We start from the raw sequence: 14,043 nt of genomic DNA, 5'->3' as shown, positions 1-14,043 counted from the left end.
TTTAACTTTAAATGTCTGCTGGGGATGTTTAATTTAAGACCATTAGGAACAGGTTTAAATTAAACTGCCCCAACGGTCCGGGCACAATAACACCTGTCTAATATTGTGCCCTTTAATTAAACAAGCTGTCCCCTTGTGTGTTTAGGGGAAGCTAGACTGTGGGTTGGGGAAGGCCTCTTTGTGTCCTCAGCGACTGACGGCAGCAGTGCTGAGTAAATCCTTACTTCCCACAGCTCAACAACTGCAGCCGGGAGTCACCAGAACCCAGGGCCCGCCTTGGTCTGTACGGTGCCACCCAAAATAAACCTAAAAGCCCCCCGGAAAGGGGCGGGGAGGGGGACAGAGGCACCGTCCCCGCTGCCCAGATGAGTGGGGAGGTTTATGGGGGGCTGACAAAGGCTGGGTTCTTTTGGGCTGAGTGGGATGCGGCACCGGGGGCGGGGGGGGGTGCAGCAGGAGTGGGATGGGCTGGGGCAGGGGCATCAACCTGGAGCAGTGGCTGGGCCCTGTCTGGGGTGGGGGGCAATGGGAGAGATGAGGCCTAGGCCTCCCATGCTGCAGGGGCTGTATGGCACCTCCACTCCCCTGGGGAGCCTCCCGCAGCTTCCCCCATGGGCCTCTGTAGCAGTTGTTGGGTGCCACTTCCGCCTCTGTAGGTGTCATGGCGGACTGGCGCCCTTCCGCCTCTGTAGGTGTCATGGCGGACGGGGCACTTCCGCCTCGCTGGGTGTCATGGCGGAAGGAGTGGGGGGGGGCTGAGAACGGGCCGCCATCTTTCCTGCGGTGTGCCATTAGTTAAAATGGCGGCGGGGGCGGGGCTTCGCGTCCAGTGACGCAGGGCGGGGGCGGGGCTCGGCTGCTGCGCTGCCCCTGACGCGGCTGGTAGCGGCCGGAGCGCGGGAGCCTTCGATGGCGGCGGCGGCGGTTGCTGGCTCCGTCCTGAGGGGGCTGCTGAGGAGACGTGAGGGACCGGGACGCTCTGACCCCTCCCTGACCTCTGACCCCCCCTCGCACCCTGACCTCTGACCCCCCCTCGGCGTGTCAGTCATGGGGGGCGAATCCCCCTCAGGTCCAGCCCCCCCCAGGTTAGGAGCCCCCCCCACTTCTCAGCCTGGGGGGGGCCAGGGTCGCCCCCTCCTGGGCATGGCATGGGGCCTGCCCCCCCTCCCCGGGCATCTTGTTCTCTCCTGCTGCCCCCCCCACGATTTCATGTAGCCCCCCCCAGCTGCCGGTCCCCGGGGGCTCGAGGCGCCCTAGGGATGTATGTGCCCCCCCCCCGGTGAACAGGTAGGTGCGTCTGACCGAGGCAGTGGGGAGCCGGTGGGGTGGAGCCCAGGCCTGGGCGACCCCGCTCCCTGCCTCGGTTTCCCCGCCTGTAAAGCGGGCACAAGGCCCTCGGCCTGCGGACGCGGCGAGCTGCAGCTGTAAGCGGCCCGGGCGGACTCGCTTCGAAATAAGTCGGCGGGTGTCTGCGTGGATCAGCTGGCGGGTCTGGGCCCTCGAGAGGAAGGACGAACCGGTGGTTAAGGTGCTGGGCCGGGCCTTGAGAGATCTCGGCTCAGTGTCTCCCCTCCCACCCCGCTCCGGTCCCCCTGTGTGATCTGGGGCAAGTCCCTTATTCGCACCGTTTCTCGGGCCTGGCCTGACGCTAAAAACTTAGGTTGACCCCCCCCCCCAGCCGCTCCCCAAGCCATGCAGCTACACCGTCCTAACCCCCGCACCTCCCCATATGTAGATAATTCGTCAGCTGACCTAGCTGCCACCTCTCGGGAAAGTGGGTTGCCTACGGGAGAACGTCTGCCGTTGGTCGTGTCTACGCCGAAGCGCTGCGGCTGTGCCTCAAAGCGTTTCGAGAGTCGACAAGCCCTCGGTGTTCCCAGTTGTACAATGGGAATACTAGCCCAGCCCTCGCTCACTGCAGGATTGGGCAGTGCTCAGATTTAATAATTTTATTAAGATGATGTTGAAGTAAAAAGAAAACGGTACAGAGTTTAAGCATAGAAGTTTCTGGTTATCAGGGAATAAGGTGCAGGTTATCAAGGGGTGCGAAATTTGGTTTAGGAACGGGTGGCGTAAGGAATACATAATCTGCAATCTCCCCGATTGGGGGTAAAAGTTTAGCGGGTCAAAGTACAGATGTTGAGATATGGGGGTATGTTGTCCATATAATGGCTGCGTTCAGATGCGGAGTATAATGAGTGGATACGATGATGAGGATGGGTTTACCCTCATTTGGTGGGATTTAATGTTCAGTGAGTTTATGGTTCCAGTTCATATGGTCCAATGGAAAAAGTCTCTCAGTCCCTTTCCCATAGTTGCTGCACGATGTCGTACCGGCTCACACCTCCTGGTACTGTTGGTGGCCGGTGATATGTTCGATGTAGATGTCCCTGGACCATCGGATGGTGTCCAAGACCATGATGCGAAGGGAGGGCATGGTGGTGGCATAGAATTACTGAAGATGGCTAGATCGGGACCTGCTCCAATTCCCAGGGCTTCTGCTGGGTGCACGTGTGTGGGAATCTTTCTGGAGAAAACATTTTCCAAACAGAGGCAAAGCAGGGTGCCCTGAGCATCCAGGCTCGGCCCTGGTGAAAGACTTGGGCAAGGAGTTACCTGTTGCCCAATTGCTTCTGAGTGCAAACAGATCTGAATATCTCTCTCCCCCGCCCCTCCAATGTGAACATGCTATTTATAAGCCAGACTCCGAAAGCCTGGTCAAAGGACACTAGGGGAAAGGTTGTGTCTCAGATAGCACCGCACTGATGTGCAGCATTGAGTATTGTCCCAGGAATGCACGGGGTGTTCAGGGGTTTTTATGTCCCCCTTCTCTTACCTCTTCTGTCCAAACATCCTAAAGCCCTTTGTGGACACAAGTGAATTCAGCTTCACAGCCCTGTGAAGTAGCTCAGTGTCCTTGCTCTATAGTTGGGGAAACTGAGGTGCAGAGTGGGGAAGGGACTTGCCTGAGGTCACAGCACAGGTCGGTGATAGAACTGGCCCCGATAGGGATGGTTAGAGTGGAGGGCAAGGAGTCAAGCCTCCTGGGTTCTATCCCAGCTCTGGCAGGGGCGTGGTGTCTAGTAGTTAGAGCAGGAAGGGTGGGAATCAAGACTCCTGGGTTCTGTCCCTGGCTGTGGGAGGACAATGGTGTCCAGTAGTTAGAACAAGGGGGCTGAGAGTGGAGACTCAGGTTCAGTTCTTAGCTCTGAGAGGGAGTGTGTTTTAGTGGTTAGAATCAAGGGGGGTGTGGGGCTAGGACTCCTGGGTTCTCTTTAGTCTCTAAGGTGCCACAAGTACTCCTTTTCTTTTTGCGGATACAGACTAACACGGCTGCTACTCTGAACCCTTTCCAGATGTTGCAAGTCACTTCCCCACTTTATGCCTCAGTTTGCCCAATTTGCCAAATGCAGCTAAAATTGCTCCCCTGCATGTGGGTGGTGAGGTTTAAGGCACTGCAGATGAACAAGGGAGCAGTCTGCTCATTCACATACAAATAAAGCTGCCCAAGCTCTGCAGGTTTGAGATCCCCTAGGAAGGACTGAGAAAAGTCTGGGTGTTTTTTTCTGTGATAAAATTGGGGGAGAGGGACCACTGCGTAAATAGAATTGCATAATAAATTCTGCACCTAGAGGAAGATTTCAACAAGCACCACCTGGAAAAATGAAACCCACCCTCCTCCTTTTCTCAAACTACACCAGCTTCCTTGTGTGCTCTGTGTTGCTCAATCTCCGTGTAGCCCCCTGGTTAATTATTCTTCCAAACCCTCGCCTCTGCCAAGATGCATTGAGCATTAGAGGCAGCACTGAACTTTAATCTTTGTGTGGCAAGGAAAACAGAGGCTGTGTCACTGTAACTTGGGTCCCACCGTTTGGGCTGTGAAATTCTGACTCAGGCACTGACTTTCAAAAGGGCCAAGCCCAGAGCAGCTCCCACAGCAGTCGGTGCTGAATGTACCCTTAGGCCCCTTTGTGCTGTGCAATATGCAGACAGTCTCTGTGTCGGAGCTTACAGATGAAATAGACAAGGAGTAGGAAGGGAAACTGAGGTAGGGGGAAAGGGATGTGCTTGAGGTCTGTGGCAGAGCCAAGAACAGAACCCTGTGCCCTATTCATTGGGCTGTACTGCTCCTCTTACGTTTACCAGTCTCTGCCCCATTTAATAGTGCAGCCCAGTACCCCCCGGGAATTCTCCTTTCCTGGGATCCCTGATGTTAATGGGCCGTGTTTCTCTTTTCCCAGAGCTGTCCGCTCAGTGTCAGCCACTGCTTAGCTTCAGAGCCATGTCGTCAGCCCCAGAGCAGCCCCATGCATCTCACAGCTATGAGACTCTGAAGGTGTCCAGGGTGCGGGAGAAAGTGTTCCATGTGGAGCTGAACCGGCCGGACAAACGGAACGCCATGAATGCAGTGTTCTGGAGGTAAGCCTAGGAACGCTGGGCTGGAGGATCCGTTGAGAGGTCCTCTAGCGCTCCCCCCCCCCCCGCTGTGGCTAGATTGTATCCCTAGACAACAAGAAACAAGCAAGGGAAGGGAAGCAGCCAGTTACTGGCTGTTCTTGTGGTGTCGATGGCACACGTTGCTCTGCCAGGTGGTGGGTGAACTGGGTCAAATCTCAAACAGATTTCTGCCCCAGTGAGCCCAGAGCCGAATGTGACAGCATTAGGGCGGGGCAGCATTGGAGAGCAGTGATTCTCAACCATTCTGGGATTAGGATCCATTTGTAAACCTTGATGGCCTGTCATAACCTGGTAAATAGCCGTAGTGCTAAAAAAACCCCACATCTGGCTTACTACATATTTCTTACCCTTGCTGTAGAACGTACACACCAATGTGGTACGTTCTAAGTACACCATGCATACCTCAGCAGTGGCTCTTGTCTCAAAGGGCTGGCTCGGCTGTGCTCTCTGTGTGGCAACCTGTGGTACGGGGACGCAGCGCCACTCAGGTTTGGCCCAACCACCCCTTTGTCATGATGGAGGGGTGGACGGGCCAAACTTGCAACAGTGTGCACCATGTAACAGTGCTCAGAGTGGGGAGCCGTGCCCAGCCAGCCCCACGGGACTGGAACTGCCATTGTGGGAACTCTGCAACCCTCCCACCCCACCCTGGGGGCAGGACACCCTCCCTCCCCCCACAGGCCTCCCGCCTGGCCATCTGACACATTCTAACCACCCAAGTTGCAACCCATGGGTTGAGAAACCCTGGAAAGAGGGGATGTGTCATGGGAGGAAGCTGTATTGGGAGAAGCCACAGCTGATTTCCTGAAATGGCTGGGAGCAGTCTTGGTGAACTGGAGAGGTCTGGTGAAAGGAGGGTTTGTGGTTAGAGGCTGGGGCCAGAAGACCTGGGTTCGATTCCTGGCTCTGCCGCGAATTCCTTTTCCGCACAGCTGGCCTATAAAGCCCTCTGCTAAAGCAGCATGTTTCCTGGTGAGGTGCTGCCGATAGGATGTTCTTAGCTGGGGTCACTGATGCTTTACCATCCTCACCCTGAGCCAGGATGTTTCCATGTTCTCCCCCTGTTTTAACCTGTCTCTGATCCCACAGCACCCAAGAGATCAAGAACAAAGGTGGCTTTGATTCTCTTGCGCTCGTGCTGTGCCATCCTCTAAGCCAACTGTCTGCCCCGTAAGAGCCTTGTCCCCAGCTGACATCCAACAACTTGTTGGAGCTGGTTTTGTCTCAGCCTGGTGCCCGGTGGGACTGATGTCTGGATCAGCCAATGGGTCTGAGTCTGAACTCCCTTCTCGCCCCTAGGAGCTGGGGGGGGTGTGCCTTCAAGAATTAAGGGTGAGGGTTTTTGTAATTTTTTTGGGTTGGCTGAAGTACCTGTCCCTCTAGTGAGAGCCTGGCTGATCTCCCGTTGCTCTGATCCCTGCAGGGAGATGGTGGAGTGTTTTAACAAGATCGCCCAGGACTCAGACTGCCATGCGGTGGTGGTGTCGGGTGCCGGGAAGCTATTCACTGCCGGTAAGGAAACCCGAATGTGCTGGACACAGGTGGAGCCTCGGACGAGTGGCTTATGTGTTGTGGAGATGGGGTGGGTTTCCTGCCAGCCAGAGGCCAGCTCCCGGCTTGCGATAGTGACCAGTCACTATGCAAGAGGTTCTTTCAGCGGACATTGTTGGGCTTAGGAGCTGCACTGGGCCAGTCCCAGCATCGCCTCCCCCTAGCAGGACTACTCTGGTCTGAGCCAGGAATCACCTCCTGCTGGGTCGGGCCAGTAGAAGCCATCCTGGGCCAGTCTCTGTGCATCTCCCCTGGGTGGGGCAGGTAGGAGCAACATCAGTTTCGGGCATGACCCCGGGGGCCCTGACCTCACCACTAACAGTCAGTGTCTTAGCAGCTGAGTGTCCAGATCCCTAGATTTGGGCATGCAGGAGTACGGGGAGGTTGATCGTTACTCTTGTGATTGAAGTAGGGGTGTGTGTGATTTTTCCCTCCTACCCCCAACTCCCTGCCATAGGCATCGACCTCATGGAGATGGGCAGCATGTTCATGATGGTGGAAGGGGATGACACAGCTCGCAAGGCGTGGAACACACGCAAGAAGATCAGGGAGTATCAGGAGAGTTTCACTGTGCTGGAGAGGGTGAGGAAGCTCGGCAGGGACACAAGCACCTGTCCTGCCAGGAAGCTGTTCTTGCCTGGTGTGGACTAGGAGGGAAATGTTTGCTTATGCTAATCAAGTGTGTAGGAAATGCAAGTAGAAAGCAGGCCTTAAAGCCTAAACTTCAGGCTTCAGACTAGCTAAAGTTAAGTGTGTTAGGAGGAGTAAATAAAAAGTATAAAAGTATAATAAACTCCAGCCACAACCTTGGGTCATGGTCATCAATATGTTTTCGTTTTAACAAGTGGTATAAGGGGAATTTGTACATGGTTTGCAGAATTTGCATTGATGCAAATGATGATTAAAATAACATTAACAACAGCCAATAACATCTCTGAGTACAAAAATTAAATATAATAGCAAAAAAGGTAAATTTAATATTAATCAGTTTAGAATTCATTATAAATAGGGTAGCTTCCCATTTATAGAAAGCTTCATGCACAGCTGAAGAAAAAACCCTTTATCCATTTCTTCATCAAAAAAATGAATTGCCCCTTAATGTTATTTCATCTTAAAATGCAAGTATGAATATAGAATTATTATGCTGTAAAGTCTTTTGTGCATGCTTCCTTTAACATGATCATATAATATATTCTTAAATTTCATCACTCGTCGCTTACAGTGTTGTTGTAGCCATGTTGGTCCCAAGATATTTGTGCGACAAGTTGTGGCAATGCTACTGTAATACTCCTAATAGTAATACAAATATACAGCGCCTGGCACAATGGGAGCTGGGCCACGACTGGGCACCTGGGTGCTACCGTAATATACCTAACAGCAATAAAAATGTACAGTGCCTAGCACCATGCGAGCCTGGTTCATGACTAGAGCTCATGGCCCTACGATAACACAAATAACAGTAACATGTCCAGGATCACCAAGAACTGCATCCCAGCATCTTCCTGGCTCTACCTCCCTGGCCCCTGGCTAGCACTGTAGCTCCCTGCACGAACCCTCCTTGGGGGAGTGTTTTCTGCCCTTGTGTGTGGTGTACACCTGCCCTTCTCCCATTGTATCAGGGCTTCCCTGCAACCCCCAGCTTCTCGTGGCCCCACTGTCAGCCCTGAAATCAGGATGTGAGCAAGAACCTGGCCCATCTGGACAGAGCAGGGCTTAGAAGGGACTGGAGCCCCGATGAGCCAGGGTCCCTGCTACCCTTAGTAGTGGGTTTCTGAGCTGGGCAGGGGCTGATTTGCTTTGGCTCCTCAGTGATGAACGTCCTCTTGGCTTTCTTCCAGTGTCCGAAGCCTGTGATTGCCGCTGTCCATGGAGCCTGCATTGGGGGAGGTGAGGCCCATTGGATTGGGAATGGGACAGGGCTATGTTAGCTCAGGGCTCCTCATGGGCGTGAGATGGGCTGGAATCAGCAATAGGCTGCAGAGCCTTTCACCTCTTAGATCCCTGTTTCCAAACTGGCACAGACCATGAGGGACCGAAGGCGCTGGCTGTTCCGTAGCCTGAGTGCGATGAGGGTTCGACTCCCAGTAGAGTGGCGTCCAAACTGCCCTGAGAACTGACACTCATTGGGAGCCTCACAGCAAGACGAGGGATCGAATCGGGCCATGGAGAAAGCCAGCAGTTATATCAGTGAATCAGTAGGGGGCACCCTTCCCTCTGAAAAAGTGGCAGAGAGTCCTGTGGCACCTTATAGACTAGCAGACGTATTGGAGCAGCAGCTTTCGTGGGTGAACACCCACTTTGTTGGATGCATGCAGTGGGTGTTCACCCACGAAAGCTGCTGCTCCAGTACGTCTGTTAGTCTATAAGGCCACAGGACTCTCTGCCGCTTTTACAGATCCAGACTAATACAGCTACTCCCTGATACCCTTCCCTCTGAGTTAGTACTGAACCCTGTGCAGCACTAGGGGTGTCATGCACCTATCCGTATAGGGGATGCCCCAAGGGGAAGCCTTGTCTGAATCTCCCTGGAGACTCCTGGCACCAGAGAGAGGGAGAACAAGGACAGGAAAGTGGAGGTGTGGGAATGTTACGGCAAGACCAGAATGACTGTCTGTTCCCTTTGCAGGTGTAGACCTGATCTCTGCCTGTGATATCCGGTATTGCACCCAGGATGCATGGTTCCAAGTGAAGGTATGTCCAGGGCCCTCTGCCGCCCTTCCCTTGAGGGCAGAAATCTGATTGTTGCTGGCTTTTTAAGCAAGTTTTGGGGCATGCTGGTGACAGCAGTGTGCTTTTCTGGCTCTGTTACTTGTAACATGCCAGCAGCACTGCTCTGTGTTTTCCACACTGCGGAATATAAGGCATTTACACAGCTGTGCAATTATCCTCCAGAATCCGAGCTCATTTGATGCTTCCCAGGGGTATCCAGGGTTTTCAGGCACCTCGCTGCCAACTGCCTTTACCATGAGGCAGTCTGGTCTGTGGATCAGCGCCCTGAAACCACCAGCCTCTGGCCCTGCTCTCTCTGTACAGGTAGTGATAGGCACACGTTAACTTCTGAGCCCTCGGATCATCCCTCTGGAGTCCCCAGTCCCTGCAGCACAGAATGCTTGCAGAACTCTCAGATCCACTATTCCCAAAAGAAAAATACACTCCAGCTTGTAAAACTCAGTGCAATTACGTAGAGTGAGAATAAGTTTGTCAAACAGAGATTCAAGTGCTAGCAAGTCAGAAGATTGGAATACATCTACGGTTACATATAAAACAAAATTCTAAGACTTCTTAGAGCCTCTCTTTCACTAACAGGGCATCCCCCTGTCTCCTATAAGATAGCGTAACCCCAGTGTTTTCAACCAGTTTACTTCGTAGGTGAAAGATGCCAAATATACCAAAAACAGACCTGTGATGTTCACCTCAAAACAGGACATCTCCTCTCTTCCCCCGCTGTTTACCTCTTCTTGTTAATTTCCTTCTGTCATCTCTGCCAGCTCTTCACTGGCATTGGCATGCTAATAGACGCCTATTGTATGACACACAATGAGAGAAGAGTCTCCCATCCCCTGTCTGGAGACATTTGTCTCAAGGCACGCTATGTTTGAGTGACCAGTTTACAACTACAGCCCGAAAAAACAGAATTTTCAGCATATATATTTAACTCCTCACTATTTTCTGTACCTAAATCTTGCAATGATTACAATAAACAGTGTGACGCAGGTGGCATCAAGCGGTCCCTGAGTTACAGTTGCCTTTCATGGTTCTGCCAAACCCCTTCGGGATTTGAACTGATGCCTGAGTATGCTGAGAGCCTGAACCAGTAGCCCAGAGAACCCATTTATGTCAACTCTGTAGCTTAGTGATGATGCATTAGTTATGTTAGTGGCATACACACGCAGAAGTTAAATAAAAACACACAATACTCTCGCTGGAAGGTTGCTGCAAAACACTTTATTTCTTAGACTTTACAACCCTAACACACCAGCGCCCCAAAACAGAGCAAGACAAAGCAGGCTGCCCTCTGAGGCAGAGGGGCTCAGCTCACCCTAGTTTGCTCTCAGCTGGCTCTTCGCTGACTGAGTCTGATCTCACGTTTTCCTACAGTGCCCCCCTGGCCTGCCAGCAGGACCAGGAAAACCCTAGAACATTTAAAGTGACAGATCACAATTGTAACCCACTTTTCAGTCCATCTCAGGATTGTGGTAGCGGGTGCTGGACAGATATAGCGAGACAGTCGCTGCTTGGAAGAGTTTATGTTGTCAAAGGCAAAAAAGGGGGTGGCTGATAGAAGCAGAGTGATTGGCTGGCAAATGTGCCATTTCCCTCTGCAACAATTACTACAGCTGCCTTCTTTACCCCAGCTCCACGTGGCTCCCTCTGGTGGTGGCTGGGCCACATACGTCGCCTTCTGCAGCCCTGGCCAGCAGACCTGGGTTTTTTAGCTGAGGCAGAAGAGTTTTGTGGTTTAAGACCTGGGTTCCGTCCCTGCTGCCGTTGTGTAGCCGGGCCATTTCCCTGCAGATCATAGTAACAGAATCACACACACCCTGCACCCCCCCCCACCCCCGCCCCGGCACAGCTCCCTTGTGTTGTGTGGCCCAGTGAGCTGATGCCCCTTCTGCTTCGCGTCCCTAGGCATGAGGGTGTCTGATCCCTGCCCTTCTCTCCCCCCTTGCAGGAGGTGGATATCGGGCTGGCGGCAGATGTGGGCACGCTGCAGCGCTTGCCCAAGATCATCGGGAACCAGAGGTATGTGCCTGCAGCCGGTTTCAAATGTGGGGATGGGTCAGAGCCCGGATTCTCCCCAACCCCATTAAAAGGGGCAGTCAGTTGATGGAGAGCTGGCAGATCCGTGGGTAGGCTAACAGCCCTGGGGGTTATGTTGTGTGCCACAGAATCTGAGCACCAGTGCCTGGAAAAATGCCCCTTTCACGCTCCTCCGGGCCCACGCTCCATCGTGGGGAGTCGTTTCCACCTTTGACCCCATCTTTGCCTTGCAATTCGAGCATCGCTGGCTTTGCCTGGCCAGGCTCCTTTCATTGAATTGGCCACGTTCTAGGCTGGCTCATGCGTCACCCTGTGGCCTTTGCCCACGGGACCTTGCTGGGGAGGGGAGTGGGAACAGCCCAAGGCAGAAATGGCACCTCGTGGCGTTTAGAGAGACTGCAGGGAGCTCTGGCCCAGCTGAAGAGCAAGAGGATTTAGGATCCATTCTCCCGCACCTAGTGGTCCCTACTGGCCGCCCAGTGCCCCTGGAAGCTGGCTGGGTGTCAGGGAGTAGCTGTGTTTCCAGCAGGGCAGGGCTGCAGGCTTGCTGTGCTGGCAGTGGGAGAGCGGAGACATGGGGAAGGGATCTGTACAGCATAACTGGCAAGGTGCAGCCTCTCCCAGGGAGGGAGGTGTGTGTGTCACACCCACACCTGCCCCTGTGCTCTCCCTCCCCAGCCTGGTGAATGAACTGGCCTTCACCGCCCGCAAGATGATGGCTCCAGAAGCTGAGAGCAGCGGCCTGGTCAGGTAGCTGCCCCCATGAGCATGTTACCCAGGGGAGCGAATGCCCCCGCTCCCCGCCTCCCAGAGGAGAAGCAGCCTGTTCCTCCAGCACACAGGTGGCTAAAGGGAGGCACAGAGAGGGGTTGGGGGCTTCTCCTAAGTCTGGCAGTTTTGGGAGGAGACCCAGGAGTCCTGGCTCCCTGCTGCCCAACTACTAGATCCCACTCCCCTCCCCTCCCAGAGCAGGGGATAGAACCAAGTCATCCTACGTGTGACTCCACCTTCTCCCAATTCCTGAGCGCGTGAGGAGTGGGGTCGTGCTCCCGAGAGCAGACAGGCCCACGAGGCTGAGGGCTTCCTTTCCCCCCTGCATGGGTCTATGGGGTAGAGCCACTGGGGGAGGGGTCTGCCCCCTGTCGTGATGTGCACTGCGATTGGCTGGAGACCCTGCTGCTGCGAACTGGTTCTGTCCCATCCGCAAGGTGGGGGGGGGTGTCCCTGCTCCGGGGGTCGGAGCACCCGCCTTAGCGTCGCATGGCTCCTCCCCTCTCTCCAGCCGGGTTTTCCAGGACAAGCAGGCCATGCTGGAGGGCGCCTTTGAGCTGGCGGCCGACATCGCTGGCAAGAGCCCCGTGGCCGTGCAGGGCACCAAGGTCAACCTAGTGTACTCCAGGGACCACTCCGTGTCTGAGGGCCTGCGGTACATGGTGAGCACCCAAGCTGCTGCCCCCTAGCCCTGACCCTCAGCTCTGCGGATGCCCCTCATTCCCAACCCCAGCCCCTGGGCTCCCCACGCACAGCCGTGCCAGTGCCCCTCAGGCCAGATCTCCAGCCTCCTGGGCTCCCCACCTACAGCTCTGCCGGTGTTAACCCTGACCTGCACCCCCAGGCTCCTTATCCACAGCTCTGCCAGTGTCCCTCATTCCCAACCCGCAGCCCACAGGCTCCCCACACCAAGCTCTGCCGGTCCCCCTCAACCCCAACCCGCAGCCCCTGAGATGCAGTTGTGCCCTGGAAATCTGCCTGCGGCCTCCTGTGGCTAGAGGGGAAAGGCCCATTGCATTTCCCTCCCCTCAGTGGCTCTCCTGCCCCCCCTCTACCTGCTGTGCCTCCCCCCAGGCCACCTGGAACATGAGCATGCTGCAGACTGAGGACCTCATGAAATCTGCTCAGGCTGCCATGGAGAAGAAGAGCACCAAGGACATCGTGTACTCCAAGATGTAGCTGCGGCTCAATCGGACTGTTAGCCCACAGTGCCTTTAGGGTGACCCCCCTTTCTGGGTCAGGCCGCGGGGTCTGCGCTGGCCCCTAAAGCTTGTTTCATAGCAGAAAAAGCCATCAATGAGATGAACCCAGAGCTGAGTTATTAATAAACTGAAATCAAGCAAACCTGCCCTCTGGGGCTCACTGCCGAGGGGTCCAGGGTTTGAACTAGGCAGCATGGGAGAAAGGGAGCCCAAGGTGGCGGCTGGAAAGTGGCAAGGGGCAGAGGCTAAGGCAGGGAATAGCCACCTCAGGTGGTGGAGGGGGAAGGTGGGACCTCAGGTCTACGCTAGGCAGAGGCTGAAGTGGGGTGTGAGCGATGCTGCCCCTAGGAGGGGGTATAGATGGCGGGCACCAGCCCCAGGGGAGCAGTAGGGCTTACCCTGCCCTGCCCTTGGCCATACAACAGGTGCTCTCTGCCCCCTTGCTGCTGGCTCAGGCACCAGAGCTAAAGCGGGGGGCTGGTGGGAGGGGAGCCCTCGAGGGGAATGGGGGTTTGATGCGTCCCAGAGTACAGAGGCAACTCGCTTCCACCTGCCCTTAGCATGAGGGAGCCTTGTGGGTCCTTGCCAGGGTCAGTTCCCTGCCTCCATGGGCCACACAAGCGCTTCCCTCGCCCCACCCCGGCCAGGGATGGGCACTTCGCAAACTCTCAGCGTCTCCTTGGAGTGTCCAGCCCCGGGCTGCTCACAGACCTACCATCCCCACTGTTCCCACGGGAACAGGTGCCAGCCCTTGCTCCTTACACCATCGAAAGCCGCACTCCTGAACACAGTGAAAACAAGGCCACGTTTATTTAACAAACGGTTTCAGTGGCCAGTAAGCCGCAAGCTTGGCAGCAACGAGTCCGTATACAAGCCTAACACCAGCTCCTCTGCCCACGGTCCTTCCACCAGTGTCAGCCACGCCTGGCGGTGAGCCCCCGTTCACGAAACGAACCCAGTAACCAGCCTGGGTGAAGGATAACGGGGGGAGGGAAGAACTGCTGCCCACCCCCCAGTTATAGCTCCAGCAGTTCATTGGCTTTACTCCCTGCAGTTTTGCTTCGCCTGGCAGCGGGTGGCCGTTGTGAAATTGGCAGAGGAGCGGCCTGAGAGCGGGACGGGGGCTGTACCTGAGGCCTGACCGGTGTCTGTGCCCCCCAAACGCACAGACCTACAGCCAACACGTCTCGCACGTTTCCTGTACGATGCCCCATCTGCCACAGGCTTTCAGCCGAGACTGTAAGCGACCGGTGGGGCAAGCCCAGCGCCAGGGAGCCCTGTGATGCACCCGCTGCCCCTT

General features: G+C 55.2%; 1 protein-coding gene across 4 annotated transcripts; it reads left to right on the top strand.

Moving 5' to 3' along the window:
* The first annotated feature begins 849 nt into the window (after nucleotides 1-849).
* ECH1 (enoyl-CoA hydratase 1) lies at nucleotides 850-12,885 on the top strand. 4 transcript variants are annotated; one of them, XM_073321474.1, is made up of 10 exons: nucleotides 850-961; nucleotides 4,242-4,419; nucleotides 5,882-5,970; nucleotides 6,467-6,591; nucleotides 7,848-7,896; nucleotides 8,636-8,700; nucleotides 10,682-10,752; nucleotides 11,449-11,520; nucleotides 12,053-12,203; nucleotides 12,616-12,885. In XM_073321474.1, the coding sequence occupies exons 1-10, from the start codon at nucleotides 910-912 to the stop codon at nucleotides 12,718-12,720; spliced, it is 957 nt and encodes a 318-aa protein (XP_073177575.1). In that variant the 5' UTR covers nucleotides 850-909; the 3' UTR covers nucleotides 12,721-12,885. The 4 variants fall into 4 exon arrangements, with proteins under 4 accessions (XP_073177575.1, XP_073177577.1, XP_073177578.1 ...); XM_073321477.1 differs by lacking the exon at nucleotides 850-961 and adding an exon at nucleotides 983-1,085; XM_073321478.2 differs by lacking the exon at nucleotides 850-961 and adding an exon at nucleotides 1,695-4,048.
* The last annotated feature ends 1,158 nt before the right edge of the window (nucleotides 12,886-14,043 follow it).

Source organism: Lepidochelys kempii, chromosome 23 (assembly GCF_965140285.1).
Source record: "Lepidochelys kempii isolate rLepKem1 chromosome 23, rLepKem1.hap1, whole genome shotgun sequence".
Lineage (NCBI taxonomy): Eukaryota > Metazoa > Chordata > Testudines > Cheloniidae > Lepidochelys > Lepidochelys kempii.
This window is presented reverse-complemented; position numbering and strand designations above follow the sequence as displayed.